Source organism: Salvelinus sp. IW2-2015, linkage group LG6.1, assembly GCF_002910315.2.
Source record: "Salvelinus sp. IW2-2015 linkage group LG6.1, ASM291031v2, whole genome shotgun sequence".
Taxonomy (NCBI): domain Eukaryota; kingdom Metazoa; phylum Chordata; class Actinopteri; order Salmoniformes; family Salmonidae; genus Salvelinus; species Salvelinus sp. IW2-2015.
The window spans coordinates 13499467-13517009 of record NC_036845.1 but is presented as its reverse complement, the minus strand read 5'-3'; the positions used below and the strand labels follow the sequence as shown (position 1 = coordinate 13517009).

The window sequence follows — 17543 nt, the reverse complement described above, 5'->3', positions numbered from 1 at the left end:
CAAGCTTTAACTTCCTGACTGATGTCTTGAGATGTTGCTTCAATATATCCACATAATTTTCCTCCCTCATCATGCCATCTATTTTGTGAAGTGCAAAATGTGGGGGTGCAGCAAAGCACCCCCACAACATGATGCTGCCACCCCCGTGCTTCCCAATTGGGATGATGTTCTTCGGCTTGCAAGACTCCCCCTTTTTCCTCCAAACATAACGATGGTCATTATGGCCAAACAGTTCTATTTTTGTTTCATCAGACCAGAGGATATTTCTCCAAAAAGTACGATCTTTGTCCCCATAGTCTGGCTTTTTTATGGCGGTTTTGGAGCAGTGGCTTCTAACTTGCTGAGTGGCCTTTCAGGTTATATCGATTATAGGACTCGTTTTACTGTGCATATAGATACTTTTGTATCTGTTTCCTCCAGCATCTTCACAAGGTCCTTTGCTGTTGTTCTGGGATTGATTTGCACTTTTCGCATCAAAGTACGTTCATCTGTAGGAGACAGAACGGGTCTCCTTCCTGAGTGGTATGACAGCAGCGTGGTCCCATGGTGTTTAAACTTGCGTACTATTGTTTGTACAGATGAACGTGGTGCTCCCAAGGATGAATGCTCCCAAGGATGAACCGGACTTGTGAAGGTCTACAAATTTTTTTCTGAGGTGTTTGCTGATTTCTTTTGATTTTCCCATGATGTCAAGCAAAGAGGCACTGAGTTTGAAGGTAGGCCTTGAAATACATCCACAGGTACACCTCCAATTGACTCAAATTATGTCAATTAGCCTATCAGAAGCTTCTAAAGCCTTGACATGATTTCCTGGAATTTTCCAAGCTGTTTAAATGCACAGTCAACTTAGTGTATGTAAACCTCTGACCCACTGGAATTGTTATACAGTAAATTATCAGTGAAATAATCTGTCTGTAAACAATTGTTGGAAAAATTACTTGTGTCATGCACAAAGTAGATGGCCTAACCGACTTGCCAAAACTATAGTTTGTTAACAAGACATTTGTGGAGTGGTTGAAAAACAAGTTTTAATGACTCCAACCTAAGTGTATGTAAACTTCAGACTTCAACTATATATATATATATATATATACACTGCTCAAAAAAATAAAGGGAACACTAAAATAACACATCCTAGATCTGAATGAATGAAATATTCTTATTAAATACTTTTTTCTTTACATAGTTGAATGTGCTGACAACAAAATCACACAAAAATTATCAATGGAAATCAAATTTATCAACCCATAGATGTCTGGATTTGGAGTCACACTCAAAATTAAAGTGGAAAACCACACTACAGGCTGATCCAACTTTGATGTAATGTCCTTAAAACAAGTCAAAATGAGGCTCAGTAGTGTGTGTGGCCTCCACGTGCCTGTATGACCTCCCTACAACGCCTGGGCATGCTCCTGATGAGGTGGCGGATGGTCTCCTTAGGGATCTCCTCCCAGACCTGGACTAAAGCATCCGCCAACTCCTGGACAGTCTGTGGTGCAACGTGGCGTTGGTGGATGGAGCGAGACATGATGTCCCAGATGTGCTCAATTGGATTCAGGTCTGGGGAACGGGCGGGCCAGTCCATAGGATCAATGCCTYCCTCTTGCAGGAACTGCTGACACACTCCAGCCACATGAGGTCTAGCATTGTCTTGCATTAGGAGGAACCCAGGGCCAACCGACACCAGGCATATGGTCTCACAAGGGCTTGAGGATCTCATCTCGGTACCTAATGGCAGCAGGCTACCTCTGGCGAGCCCATGTAGGGCTGTGCGCCCCCAAAGAAATGCCACCCCGCACCATGACTGGACCACCGCCAAACCGGTCATGCTGGAGGATGTTGCAGGCAGCAGAACGTTCTCCACGGCGTCTCCAGACTGTCACGTCTGTCACCATTGCCAGTGTGAACCTGCTTCATCTGTGAAGAGCACAGGCGCCAGTGGCAAATTTGCCAATATTGGTGTTCTCTGGCAAATGCCAAACTTCCTGCACGTGTGTGGCTTTAAGCAAACACCCCACCTGTGGACGTCGGGCCCTCATACCACCCTCATGGAGTCTGTTTCTGACCGTTTGAGCAGACACATGCACATTTGTGGCCTGCTGAGGTCATTTTGCAGGGCTCTGGCAGTGCTCCTCCTTGCACAAAGCGGAGGTAGCGGTCCTGCTGCTGGGTTGTTCCCTCCTACGGCCTCCTCACGTCTCCTGATGTACTGGCCTGTCTCCTGGTAGCGCCTCCATGCTCTGGACACTACGCCTGACAAGACAGCAAACCTTCTTGCCACAGCTCGCATTGATTGCCATCCTGGATGAGCTGCACTACCTGAGCCACTTGTGTGGGTTGTAGACTCCGTCTCATGCTACCACTAGAGTGAAAACACCGCCAGATTCAAAGTGACCAAAACATCAGCCGGAAGTATAGGAACTGAGAAGTGGTCTGTGGTCACCACCTGCAGAACCACTCCTTTATTGGGGTGTCTTGCTAATTGCCTATAATTTCCATCTGTTGTCTATTCATTTGCCACAACAGCATGTGAAATTTATTGTTCAATCAGTGTTGCTTCCTAAGTGGACAGTTTGATTTCACAGAAGTGTGATTGACTTAGAGTTACATTGTGTTGTTTAAGTGTTCCCTTTATTTTTGAGCAGTGTATTATAATATATATATATACTGTATACAGTGCATTCAGAAAGTATTCAAACCCCTTGACAAAGTACAGAGAGATCCTTGATGAAAACCTGTTCCAGAGCGGTCAGGACTTCAGACTGGGGCGAAGGTTCACCTTCCAACAGGACAACGACCCTAAGCACACAGCCAAGACAACGCATGAGTGGCTTCAGGACAAGTCTCTGAATGTCCTTGAGTGACCCAGCCAGAGCCCAGACTTGAACCCGATCGAACATCTCTGGAGAGACCTGAAAATAGCTGTGCAGCAACGCTCCCCATCTAACCTGACAGAGCTTCAGAAGATCTGCAGAGAAGAATGGGAGAAACTCCCCAAGTACAGGTGTATCATGCTTGTAGCGTCATACCCAAGAAGACCTGAGGCTGTAATCGCTGCCAAATGTGCTACAACAATGTACTGAATAAAGGGTCTGAATACTTATGTAAATGTGATATTTCAGTTATTTTATTTTTATAAATGTGTAAACATGTCAAAAAAACTGTTTTTGCTTTGTCATTATGGGGTATTGTGTGTAGATTGATGAGTAAAATAAATTTTAGAATAATGTAATTTTTTTATTTAACCTTTATTTAACTAGACAAGTCCGTTAGGAACAAATTCTTATTTACAATGACGGCCTAGGAACAGTGGGTTAACTGCCTTGTTCAGGGGCTGAACGACAGATTTTTAGCTTGTCAGCTCAGGGATTCAATCCAGCATCCTTTCAGTTACCGGCCAAAAGCTCTAACCACTAGGCTACCTGCCACCCCAGTAAGGCTGTAACATAACAAAATGTGGAAAAAGTCAAGGTGTCTGAATACTTTCCGAATGCACTGTAGATATATATGCCCCGTTTATTTATCCTACTGTTCTGAATTGGTGTACAGAGAGAATACTCTGAGAACTACCCATGTTCTGAATTCTGTCGCTGTACATTTCAAAAGTGTTGAACAAATAGTTATATTGACAACGTCCGTCTTAGCTGGCTCGTTAATGTCTTAATCGAAATTATGGATTGCCTCTTATTCGCTTATGAGGCTGAATGAACTGTTTGGCTGCCAGACGAGCCTCTGCTGATAGCCAGGTGTAACGATGGTAAGGATTCACACCACGGTGCTGAAAAGAAAACTCTGCTGTTGGAACAGAAGACTCTAACAGTTTGTGAGCACCGTTTGTCACCGCTATAGTGAAATTAATGTATTGTTTAGTGTTGTGTTATGTAGTGGCTTTGCTGGTATGCATCAACAAAAAAATTATAAATGTTTGCTCCACCAAGATTTCCATGCTAAAATCGCTACTGTAGTTATGTATTATTGAGTGACAACTGATAACAATAATAATCTAAACAAAAGACCTGTGGCATGTTAAAGCAAAGTGACAAGGTGGGCTTATTTTTTGCCACAATTATTAGTACAAAGTATTTCATTCTGGGGAATGAATGTCTGGCTATACACATTGCTGCGAGAGAAAAATTGACCAAAAATGTCTCTCCCTCTACCTCTCCTGCTTTCATCGCAGTATGACAGCTCTCACTGAGTCTTTTAGCTTTCAACACCCTGACAGCTTTAATAGTTCATTGGCACTCACATTCAATGTCCAACGTCACTTTCTCTTCCCCAGGCCCGGCCCGGTTCTCTGCCTCACAGGTCAAGTTGTGCAGGTTGTCTTCTGAGGACATATTCCACAGCTGCAGCTCCAGCTCCAAAGTGGATCCCCAGAACCTCTCCTGCAGATAGAACAAGACGCAGAGGACAGCAGGGGTTTAGCTACACATGACAGTTTACAACAATCATGGAGACATCTGAGATGCAAGCAGAGTCTGAATGATCATGACAATGTTTACGATAAGGAAACCTAAACACAGCATAATACTATTTTAGTTTTAGTTCTGAATATTCCTTCATATATGACCCTGATCCTGTTACTAGAGTTTGTATTTGAACAGATGTTAGGCATATTAAGGGGAACAAAAGGTGCATTGCGCAATATCTCTGAAAAAACACTGCTCTAGCAGGTTTTCCCCAATCAGTATGTCCAGGTGACATCGTCACTCAGTACCTGTACAGTATAGCGAGACAGCAGTTTATTCGTGCGCCACCTCACTACAGGCATGGGCACTCCTGTCACCTGACACACAAATGTCAGGTTGCCACCCTCCTGGACCTTGGTGTTGGCATGGACAATGGCGACATCCGGTACAGCTGCAAAACAATGGACCGAGAATGGGTTGGAAAATCTATTGTTTGGCCTGGGGTACTAAATGTTGATAATGATGTTTAATAGCAATCCTATCAGCAATGCCACTAATGCAATTAAGTCTAATAAAGCCTTGTCAGACTATTTCTACAATGATTGAACTATACGTGTATATGATATTCATACATATATTACTTAGTAATAATAAAGTAAAAACACATTTTTATCTCTAAACTGAGTAAAAATGGTTTATTCAACTCACTGCAATTCTCCATCTCTAAGGAGTCCAACCGTAGGGCATGGCCATTGGAGAAGCATTGTAGCGGTTGGTTGTCGAGGTCACTGTGGTCGTTAAGCTGCCATTGCTGCAACCAATGGATATCACAGGAGCACTCAAGGGGGTTGTCCCTCAAAACCCTGAAAGAGAACACAGAGAAAATCGGTCTCTTTTGTCCGAAAGTTTTCTCTCAATTGTGTAACCTTCTTGTTCTTTCTAAAGGTCTATACAAAGTATTCGAGGTCATTATTATCAAAGACGCACACAGAAAATAGAACATTCTAGAATTAATAGAGTGAATAGAGAGAAAAAACTCCATATAGAAAAGAATTCATCAGTGAAATATGTGTTGAAAATTCTCTGCAATCAGTTCCAAAACAGAGTGGAATGGGTCTATTTTGCTCATACAAAGTGACCATCTTTGAGTTGATAGTTCAGTCACAGGTTGACTAGTTGAAGAGAGTACAGAAGTGATGTTCTGAGTGGTGTTTTACTCACAGGTTGAGCAGGGGAAGAAAATGGAACACCTTCCAACTGATATGCTCCAGGGAGTTAGAAGCCAGGTTTCTGTGTGATACAATAAGGAGACAACATCCATCCAACAGGACATTCAGCATATAAATTGCAAAAAATCTAAATACAGTATTATACAATTTGTTGTTGCACCTATGATTCCCCCCCTCTTTTCACCCATGTTAAGTTTTGCATAAGAATGGTCTGTGCATGGCAAACAGCTCAATATTTAAAACAAAAGAGAGCATTTTGTTTTTGCACTGTTTCCATGTGCTCGTCTTTGGACGCCCAACGTGTCAAGAGTCCTCACATTCACCCACAAACAATCAGCAGTCATTACAGCCTGGCTGTTTGTTATGTTTACACATGTCTTTGTTATATCTATTCAAATGAGTTTTTCTGTTCTACCGTGTGTCTGACACCTGTTTGTTTTCTCAAACGCTGCCATAATGAGGACAAAAATCCAAGTCTGTAATATACTTTTTTGTGTTATCTATAATATTTTGGGGGGGATGAAGTAAATAAACATCCATCTGGAGAGATGGTTTTGTAAAATGCATGTTTTTATGTTGTTGAAATGAATCATATTGAACTAATCCCAAGATATGTTCACTCACTGCAGAACAATGCGGACCTGCTTAGAATTACTCTCTGCGTGGACACATTAGTGCCTCCAAATATACTCTGCTCAATTACCCAAGCAAGTCTTTTACATCAAGTGCTACATTCACAAACATCATTAGCACACCTTGTCTCACCGTTCTGTACATTAGGTGATTAGCCCAAACACTTCTCTGAGACGGTGGGTGCTATACTTGGCCATCGATCACTACTAGAGTGCTCGAGTTATATTAGCCTGATGATGCTGCTTGTACTTGTAAGAGGAGAAAGGAGAACAGGTTTTACTATCTCAAATATTGTGTATTAGGAGTATGAGGTTAATTAATTTGATAAAAAATATGAAATATTGCGGGCGATTAGCAGTGGATTTCTGAGGCATATCACTGCTAAGATATGCTATCCCCTATGTATCCCKATTGTATCTTTTTAAACGTGCTGSAGATCACCATGACTGCTCTGAAATGCTTCTGTGCTGACAGAGGGTGTAAATAAAACCTCTCAGAAGATGACAGCAGACCACACTGGGGAGTCCGCTCATGCAACCGATACATATTCACTCTGGCAGGTCCAATGGGGGCCAGCAGGGGTTCAATTATTTGTTTTCCTTGCTCCCAAAAGTTCATGTCAGATGGGTTAGCCATTGGGGCTTATCTATTACCAGCTCGATTCCTCCCAGGCCACAGGGGGAGGGAAGATGGCCGGGAATGGCAGCTGCTCCTAGCATCTTAATTTATAAACTGGGTGGTTCGAGCTCTGAATGCTGATTGGCTGACAGCCATGGTATATCAGAMCGTATACCATGGGTATGACAAAACATGTATTTKTACTGCTGTAGTTACGTTGGTAAGCAGTTTATAATAGCAATAAGGCACCTCTKGGGTTTGTGATATATGGCCAATATACCACGCGTTGCGTTGCGTCGTGCGTACGAACAACCCTTAGCTGTAGAATATTGGCCATATACCACACCTCCTCGGGCCTTATTGCTTAAATATCTTAAGGATCAAGGAAGGGGGTACAGTATCAGAGCCGCCCCTCCATGTTCTCACCCGTTTTGGGTGGGGCTCCCAGTCTAAGACACACATCTGTTACACCCCACAGCCCCCTCTTTGAAATATTGATTAAGCGATAATGGACCCTTAGTGGAGTGTATTTATTATGCAGCAGTTGTCRATAATCCACCAAAATGAGCGAGTAAATGGTGACTGGTGGAAGTCTTCTCCGATTTCGCCAGAACCCTTTCAGAGCCCTTCCCACTACACCCCCTCCTCCTCCCAAACCGCCTGTCTTTCAGATTAACAACATCGGACATGTCACACACGTTTAGTAAGATGATGAGGACAAGATGGTGGAGATAAGGGTCAGCTACTGATGGAGGGATGATTGCCATGGATACAGGCAGTATTGGGGAAGCTACTCTGAAAATATTGTTTACCAAGCTACCAATTACTTCACACTGTAAGAAGTTAAGCTACACTAAAGCTATTGTTAAGAAAAACATAGTTTGCTTAACTAAAGTTACTTTGAAGAAGTAGTTCACTACATCCATACTACATTGTGTGGAAATTAACATRTCTAAATCGGAAATGTCATAGACTACAAATGGGATCAGATGTTAACAGAATTAAGGGGTTATATTACCAACCACAGTTTTAGTTGTTATCCTATTAAAAACTAAAACAATGCTTTAAGTGAGAATTAGGCAGGTGTGATAACGAAAAAGTAAGGAAATTCTTGCCTACTTCTCCCATATTTAGTTTTATTTTCGCAAAAGAAAGTTGTGTGTAGTTCCAGTAGTTAGCTGCACCCCTACCTGATTCAAATGGCATTGACTACTGAAAACACTACCAAGATTTGAATTTAGTTCAACTACAACTAAGTTACTGCTAAATGTAGTTAAATTACTAGTTGTACAACATGTAGTTCACTACTCCCCAACACTACATATGGGCAACACGAATGCTAGTTTGTAGTTGTTCTTTTTCAGTGTGCTGTACAGTGTGTCTTTAGAAGGTAATTGAAGGATTCCATTTGTGAGAAAGTTTGTATCACAGTGTTAGAAACACAAACATCAGAAAAAGAATCTACAATTCACCCATCAGTGTTTGTTTTTCGAATATAATTGATTCTAAACGTTCTAACGAGTGGAATCCAAATCATTTCAATATGCTAAAAGTGGTCCAATATGTGGTGCATTGATTGTGACTACATTTGTAAAAACAGGTTGGTCTACATTGTGTCAACCCAATCCTTYTAACTTTAAATTGAAATGGCATGTTTCTTGTAAAACACATTTAACACACTGTTAAAGAGGTAAGAATCTCAGGTAAGAATCTGTCCCGCATGGCCCACTACTGTTGAGCCTCTGATACTATACCAATGCATTCTGTGCCTTAATAACTGACACAGTGTCATTGTTGAATAAAATGGTATCAAATGAATTATGATTACATTTCAGTCATTTCAATCTGTATTTCAGCAGAAATCTATTGTTATGCAAGTGTTATATTTTTGCAGTGACTCTGCTGAATAATAAGCTCAAGATCTCTAGGCTCGGGAGGCTTCCCCTTAATTGACAGCAACAAAGAGCTTGACCCAAGAATGGGTCGAGACATGACAAGGAAAGACAATCCCTTTGTAAAACCAAGGACACTTACACATATTGGAGCTTGAGGTTGTGTTGGAAAGCATTMGCCGAGATGTACGCCAGCCTGCAGAACGTGACCGTGCTGGGGGGTAGAGACACGACAGACAAACAAAAGACAGAACAGGAAGTGTGAATCACTGATTATGCTACTAATTAGCCACAGTAAACCCATAGTGTGTATATTAGCCAGTCTGTATTAGCTGTATTAGTTAGCGCCAGTCTGTATTAGCTGTATTAGTTAGCGCCAGACCATTTCCTTTCTTTGAATACGGTAGTGGTAAGGTACTCAGAAGAAGGGTTGAAATGAAATTACTGTACAGGACTGCAGGTTATGGTGCAGAATAATGGCTAATGGGCAACACAGGAGGTTTACCCCTTGATTGAAAGAGCCATAAAGGGAATGAAATGTTGAGTTGTAAAGTTTAGTACTGCAGATTGCTATAACAAGGTAGAGGGCACATTGAAGAGGATGAATAGGGAGGGCTTATGTACTACAAGGTGGAGTGTAGAGAAGACTACTCACTCAATGACAGGACCAACCAAWCATTTAAAGCCAAGTCATTCAAATCAACTGCTAGGTGTATTGTAGAACATTTTGCTACAAACAGACATCTACAAAAAATAATACAGCATTAGAAAAATACTGTACATATTACAAATTATGCAAGGTTACTCACAGATTCTTCAACTCTCTATAATTGGCAAGGTCTACTTCTGTAATGTTCTCCAGGTCGGCTTGATTTTCGATGTAACTGGGTAATGAAACAAAAAAKAAATACAATGTAAAAAATTAAAAGGAAACATTTAATTATGGCATTCAGAGTTGATTTGAGTAAAAAAAWTWAAAAAGCRACAAAAAAAACACTGAAAAGTAAAATACAAAAATACTGTCTAGGAACAATGAGCTGCGTAGGCCTATTATAAACAACAAAACAAAATGYTTGAATGGAAAATTATCTTTATTGTTATCAATTATTTTTACCCACAGCAATCCAGACCAAGCAGGACAGTTAATATAATGACCAATAGAAAAGGGTTTACATGTATTAAACGTGATGAAAGCCCTAAAAAGGTACTGAATTGACACAGTACAGCACAGAGTATTATATTTTATAGTGAAATTCATGAGTGCATTGTCCAAACCATGGGCCTTTGTGGGCAAGAGCCTGACAACTGATAGCATAACCACACCAAGGCAGATGCAAAGAAAACAAACCACAAAGCTAATATCAAAACTAAATATACTGTAGAGAAGACTTGGAAAAAACATTTGGCTTCTTGTGAGACACTCAGTTGACATTGCTGATGGTAAATTCTTTTCAATGAGTAATTTTCCACTTTTCCAGRCGAACCTATTATTTCACGAGAGGACAGTATGTCAACTCAACACTCATTTAACACAAGGTCACTTTACTCTTGAACTACAGTATCTTGAACCCCTTTGTATGTTCAATCTTAGAACAAAAATGTGCTATCTAGAACCTAAAAGGGTTCTTCGGCTCTCCCCATAGTAGAACCCTTTGAAGAACCGTTTTGGTTCCAGGTAAAACCCTTTTTTGGGTTCCATGTACCCCTACACAGAGGGTTCTACATGGAAATGAAAAGGGTTCTTCTATGTGACAGCTGAAGAATCCCTTTCGAATCCATTTTTGTAAGAGTGTACAGATGTAGGATATAATTTGAGCCAGTTTGCTACAGGAGGAAAATAATCTTGCAGCAACAGAAAATGTGAATTATTATGCAGATTATAATTATTGGAWWTTTTTTAGGTGTTGATACATTTTCCATAAGGGAAAATCAAGTCTGAAATGTCTAAATGTAATTACAAACTTCAGAAGCCTTTTTAAACCTCAAATACACCACAAGTTGAACATTTCCTGCATTGCATAAAAGTTATTCTGCAACAGGGTGATCAAATTAAGATCCTACATGTGTACACGACGTGGCCAGAAAAGTACATTTTTATGTGGACTGTTATATAGCATCTATGATATTTCACCATTACTGTATCAATAACCATAAGTAAAGCAGCATAAAAGGACCAAGGGGAAAATATTTTCCTCCACTTGAACAATTTTATCAAGAGAAATTACAAGCTTTTTTCACATAGCCAAATATGATAGCTTAAAAAAGCAGCACTCAACCCTTTTTCATGACAATACCTGGGTAATTTGTCCTATATTTTCATTTGTATCTGGTTGACATGACGACCGATAACCAGATTACAACCAGGTGAAGACTTCTCTTTCTGATCACTAAAATTGTCCTTTTACAGTCAGTATACAACCTGACCATGACGTAACAAAAGACATCAGCCAGACATCATTGCAGCCWGTTTTGCCCGCTGGGCAATGCCCCAAACATCTCCATCACCAAATATTTCCTTCTTTAACAGTGGGGCAYTATTGTTTCAGTCTGTCACTGAGCAACACAGATATTTATTTGATCCACGGAGCAGTAATGTAATTGCAGGGCAGGTGGAACGAGAATCAGCAATTGCCCCTATGCTTATTGGATTGAGCCAAGTGGGTCATATTTCATCTAGTGTTCTCAGGCGGGCATTCGCTGCAAATTCGCAAAATTTCATTTATAACTTAACAAATTAGGAATTTGGGCCCCTGTTCCACAGTTAATGGTTTCTTGCTTGTTCCCCTGAAACACATGCCGAAAGAGCAGCTCTTGCTTATTGATTGAATTGATTCAGAATGAATTTAGCAGCTCTGCTGGAGTTCTAAGTAACACGTTTTGCCACAGGTACTGAGAAGAGAGAGAGAGACGGAGAGACGGAGAGAGACAGAGAGACAGAGTAACAGAGAGAGAGAGAGAAAGAAAGAGAGAAAGAGAGAGCCAGAGACAGAACAGACGGAGAGAGAGAGAGACAGAGTAACAGAGAGAGAGAGAGAAAGAAAGAGAGAAAGAGAGAGCCAGAGACAGACAGACGGAGAGAGAGAGAGAGAGAGAGCGAGAAGAGAGAGAGAGGAGAGAGAGAGAGAGAGAGAGGAGAGAGAGAGAGAGAGAGAGAAGGAGAGAGAGAGAGAGAGAGAGAAGTAGAGGTATAGAGGGAGAAAGTCAAGTACTCGCTGGACATGCTATTGAAAAAATGTCAGCTCTTCCCCTTAACAAGCCAGATCGAGTGTTAATTGAGGAACAAAGACAACACAGCATGGGATTACAGCAAACGGCATTTAGTTCTGTGTTCCATTTTCAGTACTGTATTGCCTAAGTATAAAGCCATTTTCGAATTATCTGAAAAGAGTGGACAAAAGTGTGTACTGTAAAGTAAAAGATAACTCCTAAAAGATGCATCCTCCAGCTTTTGTATAGTTTCAGGCAGTTTTGAAAGTGGTGCGCATGAGCTAAAAGTGGTCCCCGTTTATTGTGTACTACGTCATCTAATTGTGTACTATGTCATCCATTTCGTGTGACATGTTACACATTTTTCAATTGGTATGATATCATATGAATGTTGCAATTCGTGTGATATGTAACAAATCCAACTCATGCAATATGAATCTGGATCCCGTAGTGCATATTTAGGTGGAGTGTACTGTGTACCCGTTAAAATATTATATATGTGTCTCTTCTATGGCAGTTTTATTTAAGTATATATACTATGTTGGCTAATAGTCCTTCAGGGAACCACAAGCCTCCTGTACAACAACATGTTCTCAACAGGTTTGTGAGGATGACCCTCACCAGGCAAGGATGTATGTATCTGAACACCTTGCTGCTATAGTGCCTCTATGACTGTTTGCCGTCACCAAGGCAGAGTATCAGTGAAGCAGTATCAATATCAACACAATCCCACAGACSTGATCACTCCACTACCACCAACTCTGCTCTTATCGACAGTGTTCCCTTACAGCGCATCGCTCCCCAGTTCAGCCCGTGCGAAACCACCAGACACAAGATCAAACAGACTCTTTAACCCCAACTCAAAGCGGGGGAGTTCAGTTCGATGAGTTCTTTGAGTGGAATTTGTTCACTGGAAACAGAAATTGAGAAACTCCAGTTGTACAAATCATGGAAAGAGGACTAAGAGTAGAAGTCTCTGATAAGATTTAAGACGGATCATCTCCGGATACATACTTTGATACATACTCTTTGAATCTCATGGACTTTTCATCTTTAATAAGTGTAAGAACAGTTCTGTGAAACGTCAACAAAAAGTGCCTGCACAGAGTCTTTTGCCAATCTAATTTGCAGAAGCAATCAYCAAAGCAAGAACACCAATCAAATGAAGTCCGTTATCTAACCAGCTCATCACCATACTAACACACACTGAAGGCCAGTGGTCATACAAAATGTACTCAATCCATAGSGTTACATAACTCCCCTCTCCAATCGCCTTGATTAAACTCCCTACTGGACTATATTCACCATCTCCTATTAAGACATGTATTTGTTGTTCCACACCCAGCATTGCTTCAAACAGCTCAAGCTGGTCACGCAACCAACGTCAGATCATCAAAGCAACAGATGAACCATTATGCCAACCCAACTCATTATCGACACTGCCAAACACCCCATCCAAGACTGAGCCAACAGATAGATAAGCAGAACACTTGACAAACACACACAACAAACCCAGCAGACCCAATCAACCAACCAGCCATYCAAGCAACCAACTGCACTCACATTTCCGTGACGTTCTCGCTCTCCTGTRGTGCCAACGCGGGTATAGTGGCAATGCCATTGGGCTCCAGGCACTGCAGCATGGCGAAGGAGCACCGGCAGGCGGATGGGCACCCTCCCAGGGCTGGCACTGCCAGGGTGATKGCAAGTAGAACCAGGGCCAGTGGGGCTGCCCATGGAGCGGAACCCACAACCACTGCCATGATGATGGAGATTGCGGAGGGGCAGCTCAGAGAGTTGTCAGTGCAGACTGAGACAGAGTAGGACTAAACAGGAGAACAGACTGGGAGGCACCACACAAAGCAGATCTTCTCTGGGCTGACTCGCAGGGTTGTGATCCCAGCCAGGAGTCTCTGGTATTGAGCCACAGCAGCAGCGAGCAGCAGGAGCGAGGCAGGCAAGGGGCCCTGGGGATGCTGGTGGGCTGCAGCCTCCCCACCCTCACTCCTCTTCTCTCTTCTCTCTATCGTAGTCTCTCTCTCTCTCTCTCACTCTCTCTCGGAGGGAGGGGCAAGGCAGGCCATTAGTTGACTGTGTGGGAGAGCCACAGTCACCAGACACCTCAGAGAGAGAGAGGGAATTGGGGGGAGAAAGAGATGGAATGGGATGCTGGAGATATGCTCTTCTGCCTCTGAGTGAGATGTCTCCTGTCCCACCAGTGGTTGTAGGTGTGAGACAACTAAGGAGTCAGGGCTCTTGGGTACCAACCAGTCTCATGCAGTGAAGATGGTTGCAAATGGTGAATCCATCTATCTGCATGGGTTTATGAATGAGGTGACTTCCCTTGTAGGTTTGTGATATCAGAGCTAATAAGGGATTTAGTGGTGGCTGTGGACAAATCGGGGAAGATACAATACTAGGAAACCCTAGTCAACACAACAGGCTATGAGGCGGTCAATCACTTTTTGACAGGGTTATTATGCATGTAATWATTTCATTTATTTACAAAGGGGTAATTGTTACACTATTTTGTGTAACAATGTGTAACAATCAAGCATTCCTACTGGACGATTAACGTATAATGTGATTTTGAATKATGTATCAAAACCCCCCTGCTTTTGTGTTCCAAGCAGACGCCCACAGAAAGTGATGCAGTGCAGAAGCATGGTGGATCCATGTTGCAACAGAGCTTAAGGCTGAAATGTTTCATTAGAGCACATGGMAAATGGACTTTGTGCTGTATGACTAAGTGATAACATATGGACTCCAGCCCGCTGGCCTGTGTCACTACTTGTGTCCCTTTTTGTTTGTTTTGTATGTTGTATGATGGTTCTAACTAACATGGATTTTAAGCTAAACGTAAGAGAAAAGGATCTTTATGTAAATGAAATATGGAGACGATGAAATCGAATTGAATTGGAAACTTTGTGCTGAAACCTTGGTAAACACCAGTCCTTAAAATAAATGTGTTGAACTRTCCTTTTGTTGTCTGCCTCTGCCTTCACACTGCCTGCTCAACCCAGACCCAGATCCTGTCACTTTTCTACCTTGTGACATAGTCAKAAGACAGGGTTAGCATGATTATCTGARAACCTCATGTCGGAATATCATTTGGCTCCAATTTTTCTCGGCAGAATGTTATTCGAGGAAGGCTAAAATAGCTCACTGCAATAGCGCAAAGACAATCATATAGAATTAGCATTACTTGTGGCCCTCCATCTCTTGACGTCTATGAGATGGAGCCAATTTTTACCCCAGGGACAAATAGTATGCCCCACCCCCATCCCTCTTAGTCATCATACACATGAATAAGGTCATAGTGTCCTGACCACAATTACCAGCTATAAGCTGAATTGCCATTTCTGCTGCAGTAGTCAGGAGATAGTGATGGCTCAGGACTTCCTCCCTACTCTCTGTACTTTAACTGAGCTCAGCAAGGCAAGGCGGGAAGGCAATAAGCAATTTCACAAGTGTTCTACTCAAATCAAATCAAATTGTATTAGTCACATGCGCCGAATAAAACGGGTGTAGACCCTTACAGTGAATCTTACTTACAGCACCTAACCAACAATGCAGTTAAAAATATATGGATAAGCAATAAGAGATAAAAGTAACAAGTAATTAAAGAGCCAGCAGTAAATAAAATAACGAGATATTACAGGGGGGTAACCGACACAGAGTCAATGTGCGGGCACCGGTAAGTTGAGGTAATATGTACGTAGGTAGCGTTCTAATGACATGCATAGATGACAACAGAGCGCGCAGTGGTGTAAGGGGGGGGGGGGACGATGTGCAGGGCGGTCTTTTCAAACAGCTCATTCACTTAAAGGGCATTATCATAATTTTCACMATTTCACAGTATTATTGCAACCTCATAGTGTAGAAATGAGGTTGTAATACACCTATCTAGTATTGGGTCAGACCACCCTTGACCTTCAGAACAGCTTGAATTCTTTGGGGCACGGAAACATTGGTCAATTGGTATCAAGGAACCTAACGTGTGTCAGGAAAACATTCCCCACACCAGTACACCACAGCCATCAGCCTGTACCATTGACACCAGGCAGGATAGGGCTGTGAATCCTGACTCTGCCATCAGCATGACTCAACAGGAACTGGGATTCGTCAGGCCAGGCAATGTTTTTTCCACTCCTCAATTGTCCAGTACTGGTGATCACGTGCCCACTGAAGCCGCTTCAGAAGTGTGACAGAAGTGGGACCTGGTGTGGTTGTCTGCTGCATTTAAGTACCACAGTATGAGTCATACTACCCATACACAACCTAGCCGTAAAACACGGAAATGGTTCCAATAATTTTTTCGTTATACATTTTTGCGTTGGGGATTTTAGAATTACTTCATATAAGGTCTGTGCTTCGTGTAGGTTTACCCTGGTGTGACACTTTGATAACCGTGCAAATCTCTCTCGGACAAGGTAACTTTGATCAATATATTCGCCTGTAATTACCCCTACAAATTGAAATGCTAATTAGCCGCTAATGTGGCTCGCATACAGAACTACACATCTTGATGCAAGCTTTGACATCATCTCTCAAGGCACATTTCTGAATTTAAACTCTTCGACTAGTAGCAAATAACCTAGCAAGTAAATAAGAATTTGTTCTTAACTGGCTTGCCTAGTTAAATAAAGGTTAAATAAAAAATATATTTTTTAAATAAAGTAGATATTATAGCCTTTTTATTTTCTCATGTAAATAATTGATTGTGTTTCTAATGTGTATTCTTGTTTAGCATTTTTCAAATGATCTCGCTAGCTACCTTAGCATTTTTTTATTAATTACATTTTTTGAATTACCCTCTGGCCTTTGTAGCGAACTAGCTAACCTTAGGTCTCTTCGTCGATCAGAAGCAAGGATGGTTCTGTGCTATGTACTGGATTGTAACCACTACTTCGATTTCAGCGTTTTCCAACCTCTGTAAGCGAGAGGCGTTGCTGGAGAAGTGTGATAAGGTAAACCCTGTTTGCTAGCAGCTAACAAGCGATTTTGGTTAGGTCAAAGATCTGTGGTTAGCTAGGTGCTCATGAAAATGAGCTAGATACCCACCGACTGTAGTTGCATGTTCAATGCACATCACCTTCCTTACAAGTAAAAAAAAAAACAGCATAGGCTAGCGTAATGACTGTTTAAAAATCACAGTTATAAATTCCCACTGTGCCCATGATAAAATGCAATGTGAATTGTACTACTGAATAAAACTGTGAGGAAATGCACTCAGACCAGCCATTGTGATTAAACTTACGTTAACTACATTACTTTGGTTGGCTGCTTTGAGCAAAACTTGTATGTAATATAATCTATTCTGGGAGTCTATTGTTTGTGTATGATCTTTATTCTTTGTCACTTGTTTTTCAACAATGTCAGGTACAGGCAGGGATGACTTGGACCTTCATCAAGTAAGACACAGGGGATAATTTGAACATCACAGATATATATTCCCAATGTGCCCATGATAAAGTTAACTACATTACTTTAGTTGGCAGCATTGAGCAAATCTTGTATGTAATGTAACCTATTCTGGGAGCGTAGTGTGT

The 17543-nt window shown here is 41.6% G+C and overlaps 1 protein-coding gene across 2 annotated transcripts in view; it reads right to left on the bottom strand.

Annotated features, from left to right (window-relative positions):
- The window catches only part of ntrk1 (neurotrophic tyrosine kinase, receptor, type 1), a 30645-nt gene extending 16652 nt beyond the window's left edge, over positions 1–13993 (bottom strand). For both annotated transcript variants that reach the window (XM_023989141.2, XM_023989143.2), the window contains exons 1-7: positions 13555–13993; positions 9594–9668; positions 8927–8998; positions 5634–5702; positions 5121–5275; positions 4721–4863; positions 4250–4388 (exon numbers count right to left, since the gene is read on the bottom strand). In XM_023989141.2, the coding sequence (XP_023844909.1) occupies positions 4250–4388; positions 4721–4863; positions 5121–5275; positions 5634–5702; positions 8927–8998; positions 9594–9668; positions 13555–13754 (853 nt within the window). In that variant the 5' untranslated portion in view covers positions 13755–13993. The remainder of the gene's footprint in view (positions 1–4249; positions 4389–4720; positions 4864–5120; positions 5276–5633; positions 5703–8926; positions 8999–9593; positions 9669–13554) is intronic.
- Between the last annotated feature and the right edge of the window lie 3550 nt (positions 13994–17543).